This window comes from Somniosus microcephalus, chromosome 4, assembly GCF_052327205.1.
Source record: "Somniosus microcephalus isolate GS21.2 chromosome 4, FLI_Smic_1.0, whole genome shotgun sequence".
NCBI classification, from domain to species: domain Eukaryota; kingdom Metazoa; phylum Chordata; class Chondrichthyes; order Squaliformes; family Somniosidae; genus Somniosus; species Somniosus microcephalus.
This window is the reverse complement of record NC_140990.1, coordinates 168,847,458-168,873,938: the sequence shown is the minus strand read 5'-3', so window position 1 is coordinate 168,873,938 and position 26,481 is coordinate 168,847,458. Positions and strand designations below refer to the sequence as shown.

Sequence of the window (26,481 nt, the reverse complement as noted above, 5' to 3'; positions counted from 1 at the left end):
GCAGGAGAGCGCTTAGCTCCGGACCGCCTCGGTCGCCATCTTGAATCGAAAAAGATTCAATGTGTGCGAGCCACTGGTGAGGGCCTGCATGAACTTGATTGATTGCTGCGTTCGATGCTCCATGCAGGTGGCCACTCTTCCATGGATGAAGACATCATCCCAAAGGCCTGCGACATCATGCCACTCATGCTTGAGACGGACTCCTCCAATCTCTCTGCAAGCATGCACAGTGCGGCTGGAATGCCTGCCAGTACATCGCACATTATCTGTTGCTGCTCAATGATTCTCCTCTTCATCGACAGCCCCCAGGATACAGCATCTGTGTCCAGCTGAGCAGAGTTTGGAGAGGGCTGCGACCTCCGATGCGGACTCTCTACTGCTGTTCCTGTCTCCGCCATCTGCTCTTGCTCACCTTGCGATGTGCGAGTCACCAGGTGAAAACTCAACTATCTGCCTTACTCGTCCCACCAAAGTGTGAGCATCTGAGCTGGTGCCTGGTCTGCATGAGCACCCTCAGAGTGAGTGGCCTCCTCTGAGGAGTCATCCTCCTGCACCATCTCCTGTGGGCTGATTGTAGGCCCTGTGGGAGATTAAAGACATGAATTAGAGCTGGCAAGGTAAGAAGATTTTAAGTGATGATTATGCTCATGATCATATTTCACTCGCTGCTGACATCAAGTCTACATGAGTGAGTGTTGTATGCCTTGTGGCTGTGTGATAGTTCATTCTGTCACCCGGTAGCTGGGAGGCCCCCATCTCCCCATCTTCGACGGCCAAACACGCTGATGTCCAGCACCACCGCCTCCGCAGCTGTCAGTAGTGAGATTGCTGGAGGTCCACCTCCAGTTCTCTGCCTCTCGCTGGTGTTCTGTGCTCTCTTCTCCTGCAAGGATGGAAAGAAGAGACCTATGAGCAATGTTCCCTTTTAAGCTGTGCGGTCGCATGGCCACGTAACGCTCTGCAGCTCCCGCGCAGCCGGCTTACCGGCTTTTAAATAGGAAAAACCGCGCATGCGCAGTATTTTGAATGGGCCGCGCAGCCCCTTAAAGGGGCCGTGCACCCAAAAAAAATTAAAGGGAACATTGCCTATGAGTGAAAGTACTGAAAAGTTGAACGGATGGTTGGACACCATTTGTTGAGGGTGACTAAGAGAGCCATGACATTCCATAAAGATGAGGGTGAGTGTTAGCGATGGATGGCCAGATGGGGATGTGAGGAAGTGTATAGACAGAGAGGGATGGTTGCACCTGCAAGGTAAGTTGGTGTGAGGAGTGATGTGCTGGAGCAGGCTTGAGAAGGCAGCGTGACTTAGAACTGTCAAGGTAAAAATATTTAAAGTGATAGTTATGCATGGATAACGTGTATAACATGGATAAATGTGAAGTTATCCACTTCAGTAGGAAAAACAGAAAGGCAGACTATTATTTAAATGGTGATAGTTTGGGAAATGTTGATGTACAGAGGGACCTGGGTGTTCTTGTACACCAGTCACTGAAAGCAAACATGCTGGTGCAATGAGGAAGGCAAATGGTATGTTGGCCTTCATTGCAAGAGGATTTGAGTACAGGAGCAAGGATGTCTTGCTACAGTTGTACAGGGCCTTGGTGAGCCCACACCTGGAGTACTGTGTGCAGTTTTGGTCTCCTTACCTAAGAAAGGATATACTTGTCATAGAGGGAGTGCGGCGAAGGTTCACCAGACTGATTCCTGGGATGGCAGGACTGTCGTATAAGGGTCAACTAGGCCTGTATTCACTAGAGTTTAGAAGCATGAGAGGGGACCTCATTGAAACATATAAAGTTCTGACAGGGCTAGACAGACTGGATGCAGGGAGGATATTTCCCTTGGCTGGGGAATCTAGAATGAGGGGTCACAGTCTCAGACGTTTAGGACTGAGATGAGGAGAAATTTCTTCACTCTGAGGCTGGTGAACCTGTGGAATTCTACCTCGGAAGGCTGTGGAGGCCAAGTCACTGAATATATTTAAGAAATAGATAGATTTCTAGACACAAAAGGCATCAAAGGGTATGGGGAGAGAGCGGGAATATGGTATTGAGATAGAGGACCAGCCATGATCGTGTTGAATGGCGGAACAGGCTCGAAGGGCCAAATGGCCTACTCCAGCTCCTATTTTTCTATGTTTCTATTGACAGGATTGGTGTGATACATCAGGATGTAGTTGAATGTGCCATTGCTCTCACCTTTCCGGTCCTGCTTAGATCATTGAAACGCTTCTTGCACTGGATCCAGGAGCGTGGCACCGCTGCTGACCTCACGAGCAACCTCCAGCCCCCAGCAGCACATCCAGGGAGGCGTCTCTAAAGCGCGCCACAGACTTTGAATGGTGAGACTCCATTCTGACAGTTCCTTGTGTTCTCCCAACTGCAGAATCCATCAAATGTCATCTTTGCAGTGTCCCTTTAAATACTACAGTTGAAATCGACTCATGCGCCTCGTCATCATGCCCGCTCAACATAATTGGTTGGGAAACTGGAAGTTTGATGCAAATGCAGCGGCTGGGTTAAAAAGCCACTGACGGACCCGCTGCACTTCTGGGTTTTCCACGTGCTACCGGACCCCCCTCCCCATCACTCCCAGTGCGTCGGCAAGTAAAAATCCCCCCAACCACTAACCCTCGAAGTGAATTCTACAGCCACACAACTCTGAAGAAGTTTCTCCTGTGCTCTGTTCTAAATCTCTTGCATTTAACCCTGTATCAATGGCCCCTCGTTCTAGACCCCTCAACTACTGGAAACGGTCTGCTTCCATCCTTTCATAATTTTACACACCTCCCCTTAATCTGCGTTCTAATAAAATAACCCCACTTTTCCCAGTCTTTCTTTATAGTTGTATTCCTCAGACAATCCCCACCACTTAAAATGTCCACGTTTGAAATGAGCAGTTGCTTATATCGGCCAAAAAGGGACAACCATCAACCATTCAATTTAACATCAATCTCAAAGTTGTCGGTTGTAGCGTCTTATGTGCTCCGTTTAATTTGGGCAGAAACAGCTGTATTAATGAATTGTTATCTTCCTTTTTCACACTGATCATTGTGGAACTTTATTTCAATTAAACTCAGATTACATAAGAACATAAGAAATAGGAGCAGGAGTAGGCCATAGGGCCCCTCGAGCCTGCTCCACCATTCAATAAGATCATGGTTGATCATCAACCTCAACTCCATTTTCCCGCCCGATCTCCATATCCCTTGATTCCCCTAGAGTCCAAAAATCTATCGATCTCAGCATGTACCCTGTCAATCCCCTTCAGAATCTTGTATGTTTCAACGAGATCACCTCTCATTCTTCTAAACTCCAAAGAGTATAGGCCCATTCTACACAATCTCTCCTCATAGGACAGCCCTCTCATTGAATTAAATTAGTTGGATTATGTAAATTAAAATGTAACCTGTTTGTTCAATAGTACAGTATCTTTGTTGAGGAATTGCTGCCACTCAACGCTAACACAACGGGCGGTGTTTTTTTTATTAATTAGTCTTGTTCCAATTAAAATTTGGGGGCAATATTAAAACAGCTGGAGAATATCCCTTTAACGGAGGGACATTACTGCAGCCCATTTGTGGTTAGTGAGATGTGGCCTGCACCAGGCTGTGAACAATGCAGGGCACAGGGAGAACAATAGGGGGCGATGTTATTGAGCAACAAATGGTTCCAAATATCTGTAATAGGATCGCGCCGGCAGATCTAGTCACCGGCCATTCCATATTTACAGCCCTTGAACTGCAGGGTGCAGACAATCTACTCCTTGGTATCCAGAGAGAGCGAGAGAGGCAGAGTTGTTTCTATGTATGGCATTGCCGATATTACAGCACTACCCCGTTATATGGACCATCACATATATGGACCATCACATATAGCAGGCAAATCGCGCGTGAACCAGGCAGCATCCGAGTGAATCTGTGCTGTAACCTCCTCTAAAGCCTCAATATCCTTCCTATAGTGTGGAGCTCAATACTGCACACTGATGTCTTGTTAAGGTGTTATGTAGGTGTCACCACCAGGCATGTCTTCAATACCTCAGATACCAGAGGGACTGGTGATTTTATTCAGTCCTCAGCGTTGATCTTCTCTTACATTAATTTTTCTCAGATGCTTCATTCCACATTCTGAAACAAGTGGCCTGCATGTAGCTTAAGATCAATCTAGCTCCCAACAACCCTACGGTCATCTGTTCTGGTGTCATACACATGTTAAGCTGTCCCTTATTACACATGTAGTACAGTAACAATGCCCCCCTTGAGTAGCTGAATCATTCAGGCCAGTCCCAGGTTCAATCCCTGCTCAGTGCGGAATGAGCTGACCTCGGGCAGGGTAGCAGTTAAAGAGCTGCTGCCATTGGCCTCATTGCTGTCGAGTTAGAGGGGACAATGTAGCTGTGGCCCACATTTCCTGGTCCTGCTTGGTATCCAGTGGCCCCTGCTGGAAGTGTTCATGGGTGGAAGCCAAGGATCAGATCAGTGTGATGTCTCACTGATTGAATAGCCTGCAGATGCTGCAAAGACTCACACATCGCTCAATAATGGCCACTTGAGTGAGATACCAGAACTCAAATGGCTCCCATGGAACCGTAACCCAGCAATGAGTCACCACCTTCGGGGAGGAGAGGGGAGAAAACGGGCAGAAAAAATTGTGAGGGCAAAACAAGGATCAATTGTCCAAAATGAATTAAAATAAAAGACAAAGGGCAGTTGAGTGTAAAACAAGCAGCCAAGCTTTATTTGGTTGCCTGATGTTTAGGATTATCAATTGGCATTCAATTAGCCTTGTAATTTCATGGAGCGTCAGTCACAGTTCCATTGAAGTAATTATGCTGGATTGATTTTTTTGTCAATGAATCATTCCTGTTGCCATCCATTAGGAATAGGGTTTAGATTTTGGGAGCTGACTCAGCTCATTATATGACTTTGGCCTCACACACATGATTACATTGTTCTGGCAATGAGATAGCGCCAATCTTCACAAAGCTTTTCTTTTGCCCTAACCGTTTGTGTGGATTGCGAGAGTCCTCCAGCCACAGTTGGAAAAGGACCAGGCTATTGAGATCAGGATTCCATTCAGCGGACTCTGTGCCGCGGAGATCAATATCAGGGGACCTCAGGAGATGCCAGGTGAATGTGTGCCACTGGGCAGGAAGGTTTTTGGAGCCATTGGCAATTGTTTTTGGCAAGTATGGAGAGCAATTGTGGGAATTGGAATCTGGAGGAACTTGGAAGCAAGCCAGTGAGGCCGCTGAAGGATAGCGTTCTGGGAAGATTTACAGACTGTGATGTGAGGACTAGCTAAAGGAAAGGAAGCACAGGGCAGTAAAATGAGGGAAAGAGCAGCAAAGTCACAGTGGGGGAAAGAGTAACTCGGTTACAATGGTTGCAATAGAGGAAAGAGGGGCTAAGTTGCAATTAGTTGGGTTACCCAGGGGTCTATAGTGGGATTGCTCCCTATTCTGCAGCTAAAGTTGCAGCTGGACCAAGCTAGGGAGAACTGTAGCCTTGGAAAAGATGGTCAAGACCTCACAAAGAGAGCTCAACAGTGTTTAAGCCTGGGCTGACCAGTGGCAAGCAAAGTCCAATACGTACAAATGCAGTATTAAAAGTAAAAGTATGGCACATGTGCATATAATTATATGGAATTGCTTAGAATACACAGCACAGAAACAGGCTACTTGGCCCAACTGGCTTGTGCTGGTGTCTATGCTCCACATGAGTCTCCTCCCACCCTACTTGATCCTATCAAAATGTAACACCTCACTCTTGTCTATATTAAAATTCATTTGCCAATTACATGCCCTTTCTGCAAGTTTGTTAATATCATTATTAACAGTCCCCACCGGTTATATTGGGTGCTTTGGCCATAGAATGTGGTTTGCATGCTATGAGGTGGGTGGTAAAACTCTAATAGGTTGCTTCATGCTGTAGTTCACAATGCCAATTGCATTCAGAGTATTTGTACTCACAACCTCAGTTGTTGCAAAGGGCACTCTTGCGCTGGAGGCTGATTAACAGACACAACTGTAAGTATCCCAGGTAATCACACCTTAATGAAGTGTGATGAGCTAATAGAAACATAGAAGATAGGAGCAGGAGTAGGCCATTCGGCCCCTCGAGCCTGCTCTGCCATTTAATGAGATCATGGCTGATCATCCAAATTCAGTACCCTGTCCCTGCTTTCTCCCCATATCCCTTGATCCCTTTAGCCTTAAGAAATATATCTAACTCCTTCTTGAATATATTTAATGAATTGGTCTCAACTGCCTTCTGTGGTAGAGAATTCCACCGGTTCACCACTCTCGGTGAAGAAATTCCTCCTCATCTCAGTCCTAAATGGCTTACCCCTTATCCTTAGACTGTGACCCCTGGTTCTGGACTCCCCCCGCCATCGGGAACATCCTTCCTGCATCTAGTCTGTCTAGTCCTGTTAGAATTTTATAAGTTTCAATGAGATCCCCTCTCATTCTTCTAAACTCCAGCGAATATAAGCCCAATTGACGCAATCTCTCCTCATATGTCATTCCTGCCATCCCAGGTATCAGTCTGGTGAATCTTCGCTGCACTCCCTCCACGGCAAGAACATCCTTCCTCAGATAAGGTGACCAAAGCTGCACACAATACTGAAGGGGAGGAAAATTCAGTTGGTAGCGCCACCCGTTAGTGCTTTAAGAGGGCGCTAAGTGGGGCGCAAACCAACTAGCGCCCGGGCGCGGCGATATTTGCGTCTCTCGCGAAATTGACCAGACATTTTGCGGTGGCGCTAAACAATACCGCCCGATCTCCTGCGCACACAGATCTTGATGTCATTCGAGAGTGCAACACCCTTGGGGCAGCCCGGACCAGAAATTCAGTGGCGCCCCCCTCCTTTCCGCCTGGCGCGACCAATGACCGGTTGACTGGAACGCTTCCCAGTCACTGTGGGGCTGGGAGCACTATTTAAAGGGGGCCTCTTCCTGGCTTTTGTGTGGTAGCCATTTTTGCACCACTCGTTCTGAGGGAGAGACTTGGAGAGAGAGAAAGAGAGACTTCTGCATTGAGTCAACGCTGTCTGAGGTAGTTTTGGCTTCTGACCATAACTTTGCAGGTACTTTGCTTTTTGACCGTCATAACTTTTGATTGCCCAGATACTATGGGGGCTGCAATGGATGGGAACGTCGTCCTTCTCCATCGCATTCAGAGGGCACAAAGACACAGAGAGAGAGTGGCAATCATGGCCAGACAGAGGAGGGCCAACAGGCATCGGTACAGGAGACCTTAACATCCCAGGGTTTTTCGCCAACGGTTCTCATACATTAACATGTCTGAGGAGTAGTGTTTGTGAAGGCTGCGATTCAGCAAGGAGGTGGTCACTGAGCTCTGCCACCTGCTTCAGCCAGATCTGCAGCCTCAACTGAGGAGCAGGATGTCTCTGTCGGTGGCAGTGAAGATAACAGTGGCTCTCAACTTTTATGCTACTGGCTCCTTTCAATCCGCTACTGGGGACATTTCCAATATCTCCTGGTTCGCGGTGCATTGCTGCATCTGTCAGGTCACAAATGCCCTCTTTAAAAAGAAACGAGAGTACATCTCTTTCCCCATGACCCCGGATAAGCAACAAGAATGCGCAATGGGCTTTGCAATGATAGCGGGCTTCCCCATGGTGCAGGGCGCCATTGACTGCGCCCATGTGGCTTTGCGGGCCACACAAGAGAATGCCGAGGATTTCCGCAACCAAAAGGGCTTCCGTTCCTTAAACGTCCAGTTGGTCTGTGACCACAGACAGCTGATACTCGCTGTCAATGCCCACTTTCCAGGCAGCAGCCACGATGCCTTCATCCTGCGCCAGACTTCTGTGGCAGACCTTTTCGAGGCACCGCTTCACCCAGGAGGTTGGCTTCTCGGGGACAAGGAATATCCTGTGTGCACCTGGCTGATGACCCTGCTCCGTTCGCCCAGCACCCCTGCTGAGCTACGATACAATGAAAGCCATTAAGCTACCAGGAACATCGTTGAGCACACAATCGGCATGCTCAAGCAACGGTTCCACTGTCTGGACCATTCTGGAGGAGCCCTGCAGTACTCGCCTGAGCGCGTCTCTCACTTCGTTGTTGTGTGCTGCATGCTGCATAACCTGGCAATCCTCAGGACCCAGCCAATGCCACCAGACATTGGAGCACCAGCTGAGGAGGATGGGCATCAGCAGCACCAAGGCGGGAGGGAGGCACAAAGTGGAAGGGCCGTCCATCAAAGGCTCATAGCAAGTCTCTTCTAGGCCCCCTCTGAGGGAATGGCTTCTGCCATTCAAACAACCTGAATGAAACCATCCCGCAACCCCTAAGCCGGTCAAGGCAACAATGAGTGCAAAGACCAAACATTCACATTTTGAATACAGACACTTCTTTATTTCCCAAACTGTGTCTCATTTCCGCATGACAAAGTAATAGAAAGAAACACCAAAAAAACAGCCATTCACATAACTGGCTCTCACAACATGGTGACAATGTCCAAAACAGTAACAAAAATTTGACCACAACCCTCCGCCTTCAATAAAACAATGAAATACATTTTGTGACACCTCCTACTTTTTGCCCTTCAAGTGTGATCTGCCTCCCTTGCAAAATTGCCCCCTTCCCACCCTGCAGCTCCTCCGTAATGGGACCCCAATGGCTGCAGCAAGGCTGGGGGAAGGCTGCCGAGTGTCAGAAACTGAGTCGGCAGATGCCCTTGAGGGATGGCCTGGACCAGCTCTGGGCCTGGAGGGCCCGGCTGCTGACTGCTCCAACTCTGCATAGGCAGCAGCAGTCTGTCCTACAGGTGGTGGCAGCTGCAGTGGAGAAGTGACGAGTGTTGGCAGCAGGAATGTTGTCCTCTTGAGCGAGGATAGCAACTCCCTGCTCGACCAACACACTGGCACTCCGACAGGGCAGCACCTCAGCATGCGGAGCAATCTGCTGGAGCACAGATTGCTGGCCTGCTGCGGCGCCGTGAGAGCCCCGGGGAAATCTGCCCGATCCAGCGAGGGTGGCAGCAGTCAGTGCTCGCGTGACCTCAATCTGTGTCTGCATGAGACCAGCCACTGACTGCATTGCAGCACTTAGCATTTGCGTGGCAGCCGCCTGTGCTCCAGCGAAGTGCTCCACACTCCTTGCCAGTGATTCAATGGATTCAGGCATCCTTGCCACTGCAGCCATGAGCTCAGTGTGCCTTTGCTCCGCCTGGGCGCTCATTTCAGCGAGGACCCGCTCTTCGTCTGCATTCAGTGCAGCAGGACTCGAGGCCACACTCTCCGTCCGGGGAGAAGGCCCCCGAACTTCCCTAACCCCCTCGCATTGTTGCAGCCTGCTGGGTCCTGGAGCTTCACCCTCACCAGACCATTTCCCCCCACCCCGCTCCCCTCCAGGGAAGTCGTGTCCCCAGTATGGGCATGGGCTGCCTCGGCAGAGGGTTGCGCTGATGGTCCGGTTTCCTCTTCCTCCTCGCCTTCAGCTTCACAGCTTGAGGGCCCGTTTCCTCACCTGGTGAATCACCATCTGAAAGCAGGGAGGTACAAGAGTGGCTTTAGTGTGAGGACAGGGTGGCAGCAAGGGAGGCATGAGTGCAGCGATGTACTGATTTGGATTGAAAGTGTCAAAGGCTGCTGTTGTGAGGAACAAGTGGAAGGAGAGAGGACAAAAAGGTGATGACCTTACCATTGCTGGCCAGAACGGGGTCGGCGTCTCCAGTGGCGACGGGACCAAGAATCCGGCTTGCCACAATCCTGTGGACGCGCTGCTCAAGATCGCTGAGGGCTTGAAGGTGAGGCCGCCCTCCACCGGTCCGTTGCTGCTGTCTCCTATTATATGAGCCAGCTTGGCCTGCAAGAAAAAGGACGGCGTCTGAGCAAATATGCAGCCCTGATCTTGCCTGAAATGCCTCCCATGGTTGAATAGCCATTACTGTAAGCAAAGTGTGGAATGTGCGTGTGTGTTTCATGAAAGGGCCATAGGTGTTGGATGGGTGCTGGGCATTGGGGCTTTCAAGACCCTCTGGCCATAAAGTGAGGTGGAGATGGAGGGATGAGGAGGTTTTGAAAAAAGGCACTCACCCTGACAACCCGAGTGAGGTCGTTGAACTTTTTCCTGCATTGCACAGGGGCCACAGAAATCACAGAAACCCCACAGTGCAGATAGAGGCCATTTCGGCCCATCGAGCCTGCACCGACACATATCCCACCCGATCCCCGTAACCCCTACACCAACACATATCCCACCCTATCCCCGTAACCCCACATATTTAATCCCCCTAACACTAAGGGTCAATTTATCATAGCCAATCAACCTAACCCGCACATCTTTGGACTGTGGGAGGAAACCGGAGCACCCGAAGGAAACCCACGCAACCACGGGGAGAATGTGCAAACTCCACACAGACAGTCGCCCGAGGCTGGATTCGAACCCGGGTCCCTGGTGCTGTGAGGCAACAGTGCTAACCACTATGCCACCATGCTGCTTGAGGTCACTCTGTAAGCCACCTCCCTCCACGCTTTTCTGTATTCGCTTGGCAAAGGCCTCTTGCCACTCTCTGGGTACAGTAGAGATCTTCTGCGCTCCACCGTGCCAACCAGAGCCTCCAAGGCATGCTCGCTGAAGCGCTGTGCTCACTCCCTGGCCCCCTCCATAGTCCCTGGCTGGAAGATTTCGCCACAGGTCTCTCTAGGCTGAGATTCAAGGCTCCAGTGAGCAGGGCGTGGCTGCAGAGCAAGATCGAACCTCCCCTTAAGAAATGACCGGCGCCAGTGTGTCTGTGTTCAATCGCTAACTGACAGCACCTGTGCTGCACCCGCCCTCTGAGGTAGCGCCTCGCTCCTCGGGCTTAGCGCCTTAAGAGAGTTGTGTAGCGCCCGATTTAGTGCTCCAATCACCTCCAGGGGCGAGAGGCGAATTTTGCAGCCGGCGACGATAATTTGCGCCAGGCGCTAAACTTTGCGCCCGGCCGATATTCACACCTCAAAATGGGCGATACCGAATTTCTCCCCCAGGTGTGCCCTGTACAACTGCAGCAAGGCATCCTTGCTCCTGTACTCTAATCCTGTCGCTATGAAGGCCAACATACCGTTTGCCTTCTTAACCGCCTGCTGCACCTGCATGCTTACCTTCAGTGACTGGTGCACAAGGACACCCAGGTCTCGTTGCACTTCCCCTTCTCCCAATCTATTGCCGTTCAGATAATAATCTGCCTTCCTGTTTTTGCCACCAAAGTGGACAACCTCGCATTTATCCACATTCTACTGCATCTGCCATATCACCCAACCTGTCCAAATCCTACTGGAGTTTCTCTGCATCCTCCTCACAGCACACACACCCACCCAGCTTTGTGTCATCTGCAAACTTGGAGATATTACATTTAGTTCCCTCATCTAGATCATTAATATATATTGTGAATAGCTGGGGTCCTAGCACAGATCCCTGCGGTACCCCATTAGTCACTGCCTGCCACTCGGAAAAGGACCCGTTTATTCCAACTCTTTGCTTCCTGTCTGCCAACCAGTTCTCTATCCAAGTCAGTACCTTACCCCAATCCCATGTGCTTTAACTTTACATGCTAATCTCTTATGCGGGACCTTATCAAAAGCCTTCTGAAAGTCCAAATACACCACATCCACTGGTTCTCCCTTATCTATTCTACCAGTTACATCCTCAAAAAATTCCAGTAGATTAGTCAAGCACGATTTACCTTTTGTAAATCCATGTTGACTTTGTCTGATCCTGTCACTGTTTTCCAAGTGCTCTGCTATTACATTTTTTATAATGAACTCTAGCATTTTCCCCACTACCGATGTCAGGCTTACCGGTCTATAATTCCCTGTTTTCATTTTAATTGAACATCTGCTTGAAGACCTGCGTTTGCCTGAAATAACCAGAGCAGTTAACTCGGTATAAGCGATGCCTTTGTAATTGACATCTATGGGAATGGCAAATGGCTACTGCTAGTTGGCCGGTATAAACAGTTGCACCCTTCCCCCGCCCCCCATAACCATGGGTGGTATTAGTGGTGGGGACTGTATTCCATTGGGCACAAAGGCAGAAGTAAAAAGAGACCCCTGGTTGTTTGTTCACTAATCACACACATGAAGCAAGAACTGGATTTCTATAGCACCTTTCCTGACCTCAGGATGTTCCAAAATGTTTTACAGTCCTTTAAAGAACTTTTGAAGTGTAGTCACTGTTGTAATGTCAGAAACACAGCAGCCAATTTGGCTGCAGCAAGGTCCCACAAACCACAATCTGATGCTGACCAGAAAATCCATTTTAGTGTGGAATAAATATTGGCCAGGACACCGAGGAGAACTCCCCTGCTCTTTTTCAAATAGTGCCATGGGATCTTTTACTTGCACCTGAGAGATCAGAGGGGGCCTCAGTTGAACACCTCAGCTGAAAGACAGCATCTCCAGTAATGCGTAACTCCCTCAATACTACACTGAAGTGTCAACCTGGCTTATGTGCTCAAGTCTCTTGAGTGGGATCTGAACCCACAGCCTTCTGACTCCGAGGCAAGAGTGCTACCCACTGAGCCACGGCTGACACATGTCAAAATAATGTAAGTCACCAATAAGCAAAGCATTTGGGAAGCTGGATTATTATCAAATCAGTTGGGTCCACATCACCCAGAGATCATGTTGAGACTGTACAGTGCTGAGGCTGCAACAGGGGTACTGGGTACAGTTCAGGCTGCAGTGAACTAAGAGGGCCTTCCAGTCCCCAGAGGCAAATCATAGGCGAGCAACAATGCTGATCTCCAGTTGTCAGAGAGAAGAGCTATGAGGAGTGCTTGATAATCTGGGTTCTTCAGCTTCAAAAAGAGACATCTCTGGGTGGATCTCATAATGGTAGATACGGTATGTAGCAGGATGGAGAGAGTAAACATGAAGCAATATTTTCAAATAAAAACAGAAGATGCTGGAGATACTCAGCAGGTCAGGCAGTATCTGTGGAGAGAGAAACAGAGTTAATGTTTCAGGTTGATGACCTCTTGTCAGAACTCGGAACAAACGAGCAATATTTTCAGATGTCCTAGGGCAGAAGGACAAGAGAGGATAGGTTTGGGATTGTGATGGCCTAACTTAGGATGGCTGTTAGGGTATATTTCTTTACACTGAAGGGGTCTGTTGGTGTCAGGAAGAGTGGTTGAGGCTAGGTCACCGGTCTCATTTAAGAAACAAATAGATGCCCAAATGGGAAGATGGTAGGGTTACTATTTTGTAAGAATGAGATCAATGGGCCGAAGGCCATTTTTTAACCAAACCTATCTTGTGATTGTTTGAGGACTGCTCACTGGGGAGGTGATGAGAGAGACTGAGGGCCAGACAAGGAAGAAGAGGCAGACCATGAGTTGTATGGATGGAAAATCACGGGCAGCGATCCCACAAGCTCCTGATATGAGCCAGCGGCAGATGAGGGTCCTGCCCACAGGAGAAGGACTCGGACTATTTACCCTTATTACCTGACTTTTAGAATGTTGCAATATTCCATTAGGACATTGCCCGTGCACCATAACTAAAGTTGCTCCTGTCCAGAAGTTGCACTAGAATACGACTACACCTGTTTAAATTGAGTCCTCACAAGGTACATATGTTTTTTTTTTACACAGTGACGGCAGAAAGAGGTTTGTATACAGCATACTGGAAAGTCCCAGGGACTATGAAAGGAACTTATGGAGCTCTCCACATGACCCCTCTCACACTCAAGCAGACGACGATCGGGAACTGCTTAATCTGCTTACCAAAAGAAAGCAAGCAGACAAAGATTCTGAGGTACATGTGCTGCAGTAACCTGGGAGTGAAAATTGAAGGAAGGAAAGGAAATTGCAGCCAGTCATAAATTGTTAATAAATCTCAGGATGTGAATGTCACTGACGACCTCTGGACGTCCCAAAGCATTTTACAGCCAATGAAGTATTTTTGAAGTGTAGTTACTGTTGTAGTGTAGGAAACACGGCAGCCAATTTGTGCACAGCAAGCTCCCACAAACAGCAATCAGATAAATGACCAGAAAGTAAAAACATAAAAAGCTGGAAACACTCAGCAGGTCAGCAGCATCTGTGGAGAGAGAGAAACAGAGTTAACGTTTCAGGTCGATGACCCTTCATCAGAACTGGAAGAAGTTAGAGATGTAACAGATTTTTAAGCAAGTGTAGAGGCAGGGAAAGGGGGGGAGTGGAGGAAAGAACAAAAGGGAAGGTCTGTGATAGGGTGGAAGGCAGGAGTGGTTAAATAACAAAAGGGATGATGGTGTGAGGCGAAAGGAGATGGTAATGGGACAAGTAAAGAAACAAAAGATGAGTTTAGAGGAGGTGTAAATGGGTATTGCAGTACAGGAAACTTTTGATTTACCGGAACCTAAATAACCGGAAATCTCGGTTAACCGGCAAAATTCAGGAGTAGGTTTTACTTCATATTGTACTTGCATTCCTCCATCTGTTGCTGTGCAAGGGTGTGGCTGCAGCTGTTGCTAAGCTACAGAGACGCTTGGAACCTGTGGCCATTGTTCTACACTTGTTGCTAAGCAACAGGGTTTGTTGCTTTATACGGAGCTGTCAGCTCTCCCTATCTTTTACTATAGCGTTCGGTTATCCGGAATTATTGATGAACCGGCACCACGTCGGTCCCGTCCATGCCGGATTTAAAAAAAGTTTCCTGTACCATTATCACAAAAATGGGAGTGATGGTTATGGTCTGAAATTGTTGAACTCAATGTTGAGTCCAGAAGGCTGTAAAGTACCTAATCAAAAGATGAGGTGCTGTTCCTCGAGCTTACATTGAGCTTCATTAGAACAGTATAGGAGGCCGAGGTCAGAGTAGGAGTAGAGCGGTGAATTAAAGTGACAGGCAAACGGAAGCTCGGGGTCACCCTTACGGACTGAACGGAGGTGTTCCGCGAAACAGTCACCCAATCTGCGTTTGGTCGCCCCAATGTAGAGGAGACCACATTGTGAGCAGCGAATACCGTATACTAGATTGCAAGAAGTACAAGTAAATCGCTGTTTCACCTGGAAGGAGTGTTTGGGGCCCTGGATGGTAGGAAGAGAGGAGGTAAAAGGGCAGGTGTTGCATCGCCTGCGCTTGCACATGAAGGTACTGTGGGAAGGGGAGTAGGTATTGGAGGGGGGGGTCATTGAAGAGTGGACTAGGAGAAAATGGGGAATTATAGACTGGTAAGCCTGACATCAGTAGTGGGGAAAATGCTAGAGTCCATTATGAAAGATGTACTAGCAGAGCACTTGGAAAACAGTGACCGGATCGGACGAAGCCAACATGGATTTACAAAAGGTAAATCGTGCTTGACTAATCTACTGGAATTTTTTAAGGATGTAACTGGTAGAATAGATAAGGGAGAACCAGTAGATGTGACGTATTTGACCTTTCAGAAGGCTTTCGATAAGGTCCCGCATAAGAGATTAGCGTGTAAAGTTAAAGCACATGGGATTGGGGGTAAGGTAGTGACTTGGATAGAGAACTAGTTGGCAGACAGGAAGCAAAGAGTTGGAATAAACGGCTCTTTTTCCGAGTGGCAGGCAGTGACTAGTGGGGTACTGCAGGGATCTGTGCTAGGACCCCAGCTATTCGCAATATAAATGGTCTAGACGAGGGAACTAGATGTAATATCTCCAAGTTTGCAGACAACACAAAGCTGGGTGGGCGTGTGTGCTGTGAGGAGGATGGCGAGAAACTCCAGTATGATTTGGACAGGTTGGGTGATATGGCAGATGCAGTATAATGTTGATAAATGCGAGGTTATCCACTTTGGCAAAAACAGGAAGGCGGATTATTATCTGAACGGCAAAAGATTGGGAGAAGGGGAAGTGCAACGAGACCTGGGTGTCCTTGTGCATCAGTCACTTGAGGTAGGCATGCAGGTGCAGCAGGCGGTTAAGAAGGCAAATGGTATGTTGGCCTTCATAGCGAGAGGATTCGAATACAGGAGCAAGGATGTCTTCCTGCAGTTGTACAGGGCCTTGGTGAGACCACACCTTGAGTATTGTGTGCAGTTTTGGTCGCCTTATCTGAGGAAGGATGTTCTTGCCATGGAGGGAGTGCAGCGAAGATTCACCAGACTGATACTTGGGATGGCAGGAATGATGTATGAGGAGAGATTGGGTCGATTGGGCTTATATTCGCTGGAGTTTAGAAGAATGAGAGGGGATCTCATTGAAACTTCAGGACTAGACAGACTAGATGCAGCAAATATATTCCCGATGGCAGGGGAGTCCAGAACCAGGGGTCATAGTCTAAAGATAAGGGGTTAGCCATTTAGGACAGAGATGAGGAGGAATTTCTTCACCCAGAGAGTGGTGAACCTGTGGAATTCTCTACCACAGAAGGCAGTTGAGACCAATTCATTAAATATATTCAAGAAGGAGTTAGATATATTTCTTAAGGCTAAAGGGATCAAGGGATATGGGGAGAAAGCAGGGACAGGGTACTGAATTTGGATGATCAGCCATGATCTCATTAAATGGCGGAGCAGGATCGAGGGGCCGAATGTCCTACTCCTGCTCCTATCTTCTATCTATGTAAAATGCAGCCACCTGTATCCTTTCTCGCTCACCCCTCATCATCAGTGACTGACATTGGCCTTCCTGATCCCCAACACATTGGAAGCCAGTTTAGCTATTGGCGGTAGTGTAAAATTCATGAAATCGGAGTGAGGAAGAAAAAACACCGTCACTCAATTTCACACTCCTTACCCCCAATCCCATGTGCTTTAACTTCACACTCCCACCTCAAGGTTGACCAGCAAGGCCACTTGCAGTGTCCCCCATTGAAATTCAGCAGCCTTCCACCAGACATGCTGCAGCCACTGGGATAGCACTGTGTGACATCAGTAGAATAGGCAAAGGCACACACAAGACAGTCACTAAGAGAATGCACAGGGGTGATGAGTTGATTACTTGATGTCATATTGGATGGATGGATGTATAAAGTTGGATTGGAAAGTTTGCTTTTTGGTGGCTTTTATCTCCGCATTATGGCCAAGAGGACGCTGTGATGGTCAGTAACAGAGGGAAGCTAAGGTGTGGGACTGTTGAAATGGGAATTGGGGTTGTGGCCACTGTACTGCAGGCGGATCATTCCATCCCGGATATCACGGCCAGAAAGGGACTATCTGGGTTGCTTCCTCCTCTTCTGCGTCATCCTCCTCTTTCTGCGAGCGGATGAAGTAAATCTGAAATAAAACATAAAATGCAGGAAATACTCAGCAGGTCAGGCAGCATCTCGACCTAAGACATGAACTCCGTTTCTCTCTCCACGGATGTTGCCTGACCTGCTGAGTATTTGTAGCATTTTCTGTCTTCAGAGGCCTTCCTTTACCATCCGAGGCCTTGCAAGCGTCCGGCAGCACTCCCTGCGCATTTAGACAAATTTTAAATGTATTGCACCAAGCCACTACTTCAAAAAAATCGAGTCCGAAAGCTTAAATGCAAACTTACCTGAAAGATGTGTGTGTCCCTTTAAGATGTGCTGACCGTGCCTCAGTGACTGCTGAATGCTGGGTGTTCATGGTGAGCTTAGGACCCAGAGCTGAACTCCGCACTAAGGTCCAAGTTCGCTGAGGCAGGGCCACCGCTCTTACCGGCAGCGCTGCCGAACCTCGGAAAATGGCGGATGCTGCAGGACCCACCACCAGCTGGCAAAAGAGCGGCGGCCGCCATCTTTTTACTACATTTTGACGGTAACTGGAGATGTAAAGCACCCAAATTATTAGCCCCATATTCCTTAATACCCTTACCCAACAAAAATCTATCAATCTCAGTTTTGAAATTTTCAATTGACCCCCAGCCTCAACAGCTTTTTGGGGGAGAGAGTTGCAGATTTCCACTACCCTTTGTGTGAAGAAGTGCTTCCTGACATCACTCCTGAACGGCCTGGCTCTAATTTTAAGGTTATGCCCCCTTGTTCTGGACTCCCTCACCAGAGGAAATAGTTTCTCTCTATCTACCCGATCAAATCCTTTAATCATCTTCAACACCTCAATTAGATCCTTGCTTAACCTTCTATATTCAAGGGATGACAAGCCTAGTCTGTGCAACCTGTCCTTAAATTTAACCCTTTTAGCCCTGGTATCATTTTGGTGAATCTGTACTGCACCCTCGCCAAGGCTAGGAGTAGGACTTGCAGCCCCTCAAACCTGTTCCACCATTTAATTAGATCATGGCTAATCTAGCTCAAGGTGTCAGTGTAGTTCCACCACTAGATGTCTCTAGTAAGCAGCTTGTAATTGATATCACAGCACACTAGTGTATACTAAATTCTTTCTAATGGTGACAACTCCCCTAGTAGCTATTTGGTATATTACTGAGCCCTACTGGACCAGAAAGTCCATGGTCCAATCCCCAGTCTGTGCTGATCTCAGTATTTGGGGTGCTACAATTAACCTCTAGCCTAGAGGGGGGAAGTATTCAGCCAGGGTTCCCACTCCTGGAAGTGTTTGGTGTGGGCTAAAGTGAGGATTGTGCATGGCTGTGCTGGCACCCATAACCCATGGTCGATTGGCCCGCCCGTACTCATCATCCAGGCTGGCACATGGACATTGGCCACTTGGACTTAGATATACGAGATACAAGAGATGGCAGTCAGGAGAGGTAAAGGCAGACATAGAGGAGCAGGCCTGGGCTTTGAGTGGGGATCGGATGATGCGCTCCATGGTTGAAAGCACTGCGCTGATGTGATTTCCTGGTGGGTGTGGCTTTGAACCTGGAGTGGGCATTCATCAAATTTACCCATTACTGTCTAGGCTCATCATTAAGATGGCCCTTTGGGTTAGGTACCAAGGTCAACCAATGGTCCTACCAAGGGTTCTTAAAGAAAGGAAGGGAGAAAACTTGCAAATAACCTCTTGGCAGAATTTCAATATCCAAACCAGCCTTCCATCTTTGACAAGGACACGCTATTCAGTGTAGGGGGTCGACACTACTCTCTGTACTGTCTAGTTGGAGGGTAGTTCACTCGCTCGATCATTGGACTTGCGGCTAAGTCACTGGTAACAATTCCCATTTTCTCTTAAACAGGAGTGGCAGAAACTTAACTACGACATACACACTTTACGACAGACACGAAGACAACTGAGAAACCGCTGGAAATGGATCTTAGAAGAATTAGGTAAGGCCTTTGGCGCTGAGTACAAGTCTCTTGTAGTTGGGTTACTCTGCGAGCTGGAGCTACATTAACCTTGTACTGTGCCTCACTCCCGCAGTGGTCGCATTGAACAGGGCCCACCCCATGGCTGCCTCTGGGCCGGTCCTCTCTTAAGACAGTTCTTCTCTCCAGTTTCCACTCTGCCTTCCATCCCTTCCCTCTCCTCCTCCTCCGTAAACCATCCCCGAACCTCGCCCAAGCCCGAGCGGCCAGCCTTCACATGGGAACCTGGACAGCAGGTTTTGATGGGCTAATCAACCATGGGGGCCATCACAGCCCACCCCAATCATATATTTTAATCTTATGGGGGGTGGGGTGGGGCGGGTGGTCACTGAATAACTATCTGGAGCATGAGCCTGGGAGGGTGAGTGTGATGAAGTTAATAGTCGCACTGACACCTCAGAACAGATGGAGAAGTGACACTGGTACCCTCCTGGCCTGTATAGCCATGCATTGGAAATTGCATACAGTTGGCATACTAGGTCAGTACGATAGTGTTGCATTCAGCATCCGGATTGGGGTCGGCTGTGACAGTCCCATTCCCCCCCATAGTTGAGCGGCATATTGACACTCCCCATCCAGGCACCCACACGACGGGTGGTCATTCAGACTGATGCGAGGGGGAGAGGAGAGGAGAGGGGATGAGGAGATGGGGTGGGTGATGAGGGGAGGGGAGCAGGGGACGGATGAGGCCCATAACAGGTGAACTACATTAAAATCACGGCACTGGGTGTCCAGAATAAAATGGCTGGCCTGCAGGAGAGTAATGTTGCCGCCCACCATTTTCCTTTACTGCTGCTGACGTTTTGCTCCCACGCTCCCTCCCCCACTCCCCCTTCCCCAGGCCGGAAACAAAAGCACTCCCAAGGGGTGGAGTGCCCACTCCTGTGCAGTGCCTCATCAGTATTGCAGCACTGACTTCTGAATTCAGGTTGTCCCCAGAGGTCGTGTGGCAAATATAATTAAGCTACAAAACCAGTCCGTGTGCCCCTGTGATAACAGCAGAATCGTTGGCTTCCTCTAGGCGAGATACAACGAGTAGTGAGCACTGGTGGTACCAGCGGGCTTGGGGCCCATTCCTGGTATCCTTCAGAGATGCAGACAATGATTGCCCTGTCTGTGGAGGGGGAATGAGGGGAGCAGGGGACGGCAGGCTGGGGGAGCAGCCCCTAGCCCACTGTCACAAGGGCAGTCTTCAGATGTTCCTGACTGCTGCCAATAAAAACAGGGATCAGTGTTATCTCAGAGAATTTTGTCAGCACAGAAGGGGAGGCCATTCAGCCCATCGTCCCTGAGCGCTCTCTGAAAGAGCTCTCCACTTGGTCCCATTCCCCTGCCCTTTTCCCATCACCCTTTTCTTTTCAAAATACCTCTCCACATCCCTTTTAAAAGCTATTATGGAATCTGCTTCCCCTCGTGACTTCAACTTGATGCCGTCTAGTTGGTGACTCACTGGCCAGTGGAAATAGGTCTTCCCCATTTAACTCATCAAACCCCTTATCATTTTGAACACCTCTGTCACATCTCCCCTCGACCTCTGTTCTAGTTCCATATTGCCATGGTGATGCCGAGTTTGTTCATTCTCCGTCCCCACAATGTCCTTAAATGGGAAAAGCTGATAGGCCTGCACTGTTGAGCCCGTTTTGCTAATGGAATGTTAGCCTTTATCTCTGAGGGCTGAAGTGTGGAAGTTATGTTACAGTTAGTTATATAAAGCTCATGTTAGATCTCATCTGGCGTATTGCATTGAGTTCTGTGCACAGCAGGAAGGATATACTGGCCTTGGAGGGCGTGCAGCACAGATTCACCAGAATTATACCAGGGCTTAGAGGGTTAAATGATGAGGACATGTTGCACAGACTAGGCTTGTACTCCCTTGAGTATAGAAGATTAAAGGATGATCTAATTGGAATGGTTACAATGCTTAAAGGATTTGATAGGGTAGATATACTTGAATTTTCAAAAGGCCTTTGATGATAGTAAACTCATGACTAGGGTCAGAACATGTGGAGTCAGCACAAGTAGCAGAACGGATCGCAAGCTGGCTAAACAACAGCAAGCAGAGTAGGAATGAAGGGTAGCGACTAAGACTGGCAAAAGATAGGAAGAAGTGTTCCACAGGGATTAGTGCTGGGATCACTGTGGTGCACAATTTGCATAAACGATTTGGACTCTGGAATCGGAAGTACAATTGCAAAATTTGCGGGTGACATCAAATTGGAGGATATAGTTAATACAAAATACAAGAATACAACAAAATACAAGACGTTAACAAACTTGCAGAACGGGCATGTAATTGGCAAATTAATTTCAATATAGATAAGTGTGAGGTGGTGCATTTTGGTAGGAAGAATAAAGAGACCACATATTCCTTAGATAGTAAGAGTCTAAATGGGGTAGAGGAATCGAGGGATCTAGGGGTACAGATACCCAAATCACTAAAAGTAGCGACGTAGGTTAACAAGGCCATAAAAAAGCAAACAAAGCACTGGGGCCCATTTCTATAGGGATAGAATTGAAAAGCAGAGAAGTTAATTTTTAAACGTCTATCGAACCTTGTTAAGACCACACTTGGAGCACTGTGTACAGTTCTGGTCTCCGTATTACAAAGAGGGTATAGAAGAAATTCAGGAGAAACTTGTTTACCCAGGGAGTGGTGAGAATGTGGAACTCGCTACCACAGGGAGTGGTTGAGGTGAATAGCATAAATGTAGTTAAGGGGAAGCTAGATAAGCACATGAGGGAGAAAGGAATAGAAGGATATGCTGATAGGGTGAGATGAAGAGGGGTGGGAGGAGGTTGGTGTGGAGCATAAACACTGGCATAGATCAGTTTGGTCAAACTGGCCTATTTCTGTGCTGTATACTCTATGTAAGATAGTGAGAAACTCTTTCCTCTGGTGAGGGAGTCCAGAACAAGGGGGCATAACCTTAAAATTAGAGCTAGGCTGTTCAGGGGTGATGTCAGGAAGCACTTCGTCACACAAAGGGTAGCGGAAATTTGAAACTCACTTCCCCAAAATGCCGTTGAGGCTGGGGGTCAATTGAAAATTTCAAAACTAAGATCGATAGATTTTTGTTGGGTAAGGGTATTAAGGAATATGGAACCAAGGCAGGTAAATGGAGTTAAGTTAAAAGATCAGCCATGAGCTAATTGAATGGCGGAACAGACCGGAGGGGCTCAATGGCTTCCTCCTGCTCCTATATTTGAGTCGACTGTTCCTTCAGGTTTTCAGAATGAAGCTGACACCTTGCTGTTTGTGAACAAATCGAGTACAATCCACTCTTGGAACCTGTACACAGTCCAAGAGATGTTACACAGACTGACAAAAGAAACCAGCATCTTCCTGAATGAAGGTCAAGTGCCAGAGAGCTATCTCTTCGTGCTGGTAAGTGTTTTTATTATAAAATCTTGTTAGTAAAAGGGAGATGGAGAGCTGCTCAAACCTGTAGTTCATAGGGTATCGGCGGTGGCTCAGCGGGTAGCACTCTCACCTCTACATCACAAGGTTGTGGGTTCAGTCCCCACTCCAGGGACTTGAGCACAAAATCTAGGCTGACACTCCAGTGCAGTACTGGGGGAGTGCCGCACTGTTGGAGGTGCCACCTTTTGCATGATAAACCGAGGATCGTCTGCCCTCACAGGTGGACGTAAAAGATCCCACAGCACTATTTCGAAGAGGAGCAGGGGAGTTCTCCCCGGTGTCATGGCCAATATTTATCACTAAAACAGATGATCTGGTCATTATCACGTTGCTGTTTGTGGGATCTTGCTGTGCATTAATTAGCTGCCGTGTTTCCCACATTACAACGGTGACTACACTTCAAAAGTACTTCATTGGCTGTAAAGCATTTTGAGACATCCTGAGGTCGTGAAAGGTGTTATAAATGCAAGACTTTCTTCCCCCCTTTTTTTCCTATAAATATTGAACTGAAGGGAAAATGAAAGATTGATTTGGAAATCATTGAGCTAACAACTTTCTGGTGATGATTCAGGGAAGAGGATCATGGGTAAGGTCTCTTGCTGGAAAAGAGTTATCAGTTGACCCTTCGTTTACTTACCAAGTCAAAGCATGCAACAGTGAATATTCCTTCTCCAATTATTTGGTATAACAGAACAACAAACTGCTTGCATTCATATAACGCCATTAATGTACGCAAATGCCCAATGCACTTCCCAGAGGTGGGAGTAAAAATGGACGCCCAGCCAAAGGAAGAGAGCTTAGGAGGGGGCGTGACCAAGAGCTTGGTCAAAGAGGTCCATTTGAAGGAGGATCTTAAAGCAGGAGAGGGAGCTGGAGATGTAGGGGGCAGTCAGGCGATGTTAGAGGTGAAAGTAGCTGGTCTTTGTTTGGAGAGGACATGGAGTCAGAAACTCCGCTTGGGAGTGAAGGGGATGCCAAGGTTGTGAACGAAGGGGACAAGCTCTTTAGTAACACACCAAATTCAAATATTGTGCAGAATCATTGAGGCCGGTGCTGGCTCTTTAATGCAGCAGTATCGATCTGTCTGGATTGTGCTGATTTGAATATCTGTGACACAACAAGCTAATGAACTTCATAGAATCATTCAGCACAGAAGGCGGCCATTCGGCCCATTGTGCCTGTGCCGGCCCTTTGAAAGAGCTCTCCAATTAGTCCCACTCTCCGTAGTCCTACAAATTACTCTTTTTCAATATATGTCCAGTTCCCTTTTGAAAGTTACAATTGAAACTGCTTTCAGGCAGTGCATTCCAGATCATAACAATTCATTGAGTAAATAAATCCTCCTCATCTCCCCCTGGTTCTTGTTGGATCTGGCCAAGCTATGAGCTTTGAGGCATGTTTGATACCTGCCTCCAGGTTTGAAGAGAGCAACAAGCAAACTGACCTCTGTGTGTTCATCCTTCTGGGATTATGCAATGCCGTGTGGCGGTCCAGGTGGATGTAAAAGATCCCGTGGTGCTATTTCGAAGAAGAGCAGGGAAGTTCCCCGCCCCCCCCCCCCCCCCCAAAGTGTCCTGGCCAATATTATATATATGATATATCATTACCTCATTACTATTTGTGGGACCTTGCAGTGCGCAAATTGGCAGCCACATTTCCTACAAGTGACTGCACTTCAAAAAGTACTCAAAAAAACAACCCTTGATCCCTCCGTCCTTGCAAACCACCGCCCCATCTACAACCTCCCTTTCCTCTCAAGTCCTTGAACATGTTGTCACCTCCCAAATCCATGCCCATCTTTCCCGCAATTCCTTGTTTGAATCCCTTCACAATCAGGTTTCCGCCTTTGCCACAGTACTGAAACGGTTCTCATCAAAGTCACAAATGACATCCTTTGTGACTGTGACAAAGGTAAACTATCCCTCCTCATCCTTCTCGACTAGTCTGCAGCCTTTGACGTGGTTGACCACTCCATCCTTCTCCAACGCCTCTCCACTGTCGTCCAGCTGGGTGGGACTGCACTCGCCCAGTTCTACTCTTATCTATCTAATTGTAACCAGAGAATCACCTGCAACGGCTTCTCTTCCCGCTCCCGTATCATTACCTCTGGTGTCCCCCAAGGATCGATCCTTGTCCCCCTCCTATTTCTCATCTAGGTGCTTCCCCTCGGTGACATCATCCGAAAACACAGCATCAGTTTCCACATGTACGCTGAGGACACCCAGCTTTAACTCACTGCCTCTTCTCTTGACCCTTCCATGGTCTCTAAATTGTCAGACTGCTTGTCCGACATACAGTTCTGGATGAGCAAAAATTTTCTACAATTAAATATTGGGAAGACCGAAGCCATTGTTTTCGGTCCCCGCCACAAACTCCGTTCCCTAACCACTGACTCCATCCCTCTCCCGAACATCTGTCTGAGGCTGAACCACACTGTTCGCAACCTTGGTGTCATATTTGACCCTGAAATGAGCTTCCGACCACATATCCGCAGCATAACAAAGACCGCCTACTTCCACCTCCGTAACATCGCCCGTCTCCGCCCTTGCCTCAGCTCATCCGCTGCTGAAACCCTCATCCATGCCTTTGTTACCTCTAGACTTGACTATTCCAACGCACTCCTGGCTGGCCCCCCACATTCCATCCTACATAAACTTGAGGTCATCCAAAACTTGGCTGCCCGTGTCCTAACTCGCACCAAGTCCTGTTCGCCCATCACCCCTGTACTCGCTGATCTACATTGGCTCCTGGTTAAGCAGCGCCCCGATTTCAAAATTCTCATCCTTGGTTTCAAATTCCTCCATGGCCTCGCCCCTCCCTATCTCTGTAATCTCCTTCAGCCCCACAACCCCCCGAGATATCTGCGCTCCTCTAATTCTGCCCTCTTGAGCATCCCTGATTATAATCACTCAACCTTTGGTGGCCGTGCCTTCTGTTGTCTAGGCCCTAAGCTCTGGAATTCCTTCCCTAAACCTGTCCTCCTCGCTACCTCTCTTTCCTCCTTTAAGATGCTCCTTAAAACCTACCTCTTTGACCAAGCTTTTGGTCACCTGCCCTAATTTATCCTTATGTGGCTCGGTGTCAAATTTTTTGTCTTAAAATACTCCTGTGCAGTGCCTTGGGACGTTTTACTACATTAAGGGCGCTATATAAATACAAGTTGTTTGTTGTAAAAACGGTTTGGGACGTCCTGAGGTTGTGAAAGGCGCTATAGAAATGCAAGTTCTTTCTTCATTGTAGCATTTATATTTACGAATTGTGATATTTTTATAAATGCAAGTTATTTATCGTAGGTTAGGCCACAGCTTCAGCCTCTCAGTGAAGCTCCCACAATGTCCATGTGTACTGCTGTACTATGACTACGATGTGTGTCAACTTGTTGTAGCCCGAGGACAATTGTAACGTAATAAAGTGCCTTACTGTTCACAGGACCGGCTGTTCGCTCTGGATGCTGCGGAGGATTTCTTTCTGAAGGCTGGCCAGAGATACCCCAAGGACGGTGAATAGAACCCCCCACCCCCCCCGCCGGAATGCCAGAGCTCGTACCTGCTAGGCGACCGTCCAACTATTGGAAAGTGTGGCCAAGAGACGCAGCCTCTCCGCCTGAGTGACGCAGCCCATCGTGGTGAGATTGGGCCCAAGGGCTCAATCAGGCATCAAATGGGAGGGCTTCAGCAAAAACCTCAGCTGCTCAAACATTGCTTTGAACTTGTGAACCGTCCCCAATTGAAAGGATCTGGGCACGTGTTTACTCAAGGTTTTCCCCTCAGTCTTTGAGTGTTTGTCGCCCTCTCCTTCAGGATCAACCACCACCTGGTCCTTGCTGCCGCCGCCTCCCTCCCTCCTCTAGGATTCACAGGCCTGGAAATCCTGGTGGGAGGTCGAGGGCACAAGTTGAGC

General features: G+C 48.2%; 1 protein-coding gene across 1 annotated transcript; it reads left to right on the top strand.

Moving 5' to 3' along the window:
• The first annotated feature begins 1,156 nt into the window (after nucleotides 1–1,156).
• LOC147119976 (melanoregulin-like) lies at nucleotides 1,157–26,351 on the top strand. Its single transcript, XM_085984188.1, has 6 exons — nucleotides 1,157–1,178; nucleotides 5,027–5,186; nucleotides 13,613–13,775; nucleotides 19,031–19,121; nucleotides 22,385–22,545; nucleotides 26,011–26,351. The coding sequence occupies exons 1-6, from the start codon at nucleotides 1,157–1,159 to the stop codon at nucleotides 26,086–26,088; spliced, it is 675 nt and encodes a 224-aa protein (XP_085840314.1). The 3' UTR covers nucleotides 26,089–26,351.
• Nucleotides 26,352–26,481: the final 130 nt, after the last annotated feature.

Bases quoted from the DNA above. Each gene is read 5' to 3' on its own strand.
- LOC147119976 (XM_085984188.1), top strand. From the start codon at position 1,157: ATGACATTCCATAAAGATGAGG. The intron at 5,187-13,612 runs GCAAGTATGGAG...TTTTTTACACAG, and splicing joins GCCATTGGCAATTGTTTTTG to TGACGGCAGAAAGAGGTTTG. The intron at 13,776-19,030 runs GTACATGTGCTG...TCTCTTAAACAG, and splicing joins AAGCAGACAAAGATTCTGAG to GAGTGGCAGAAACTTAACTA.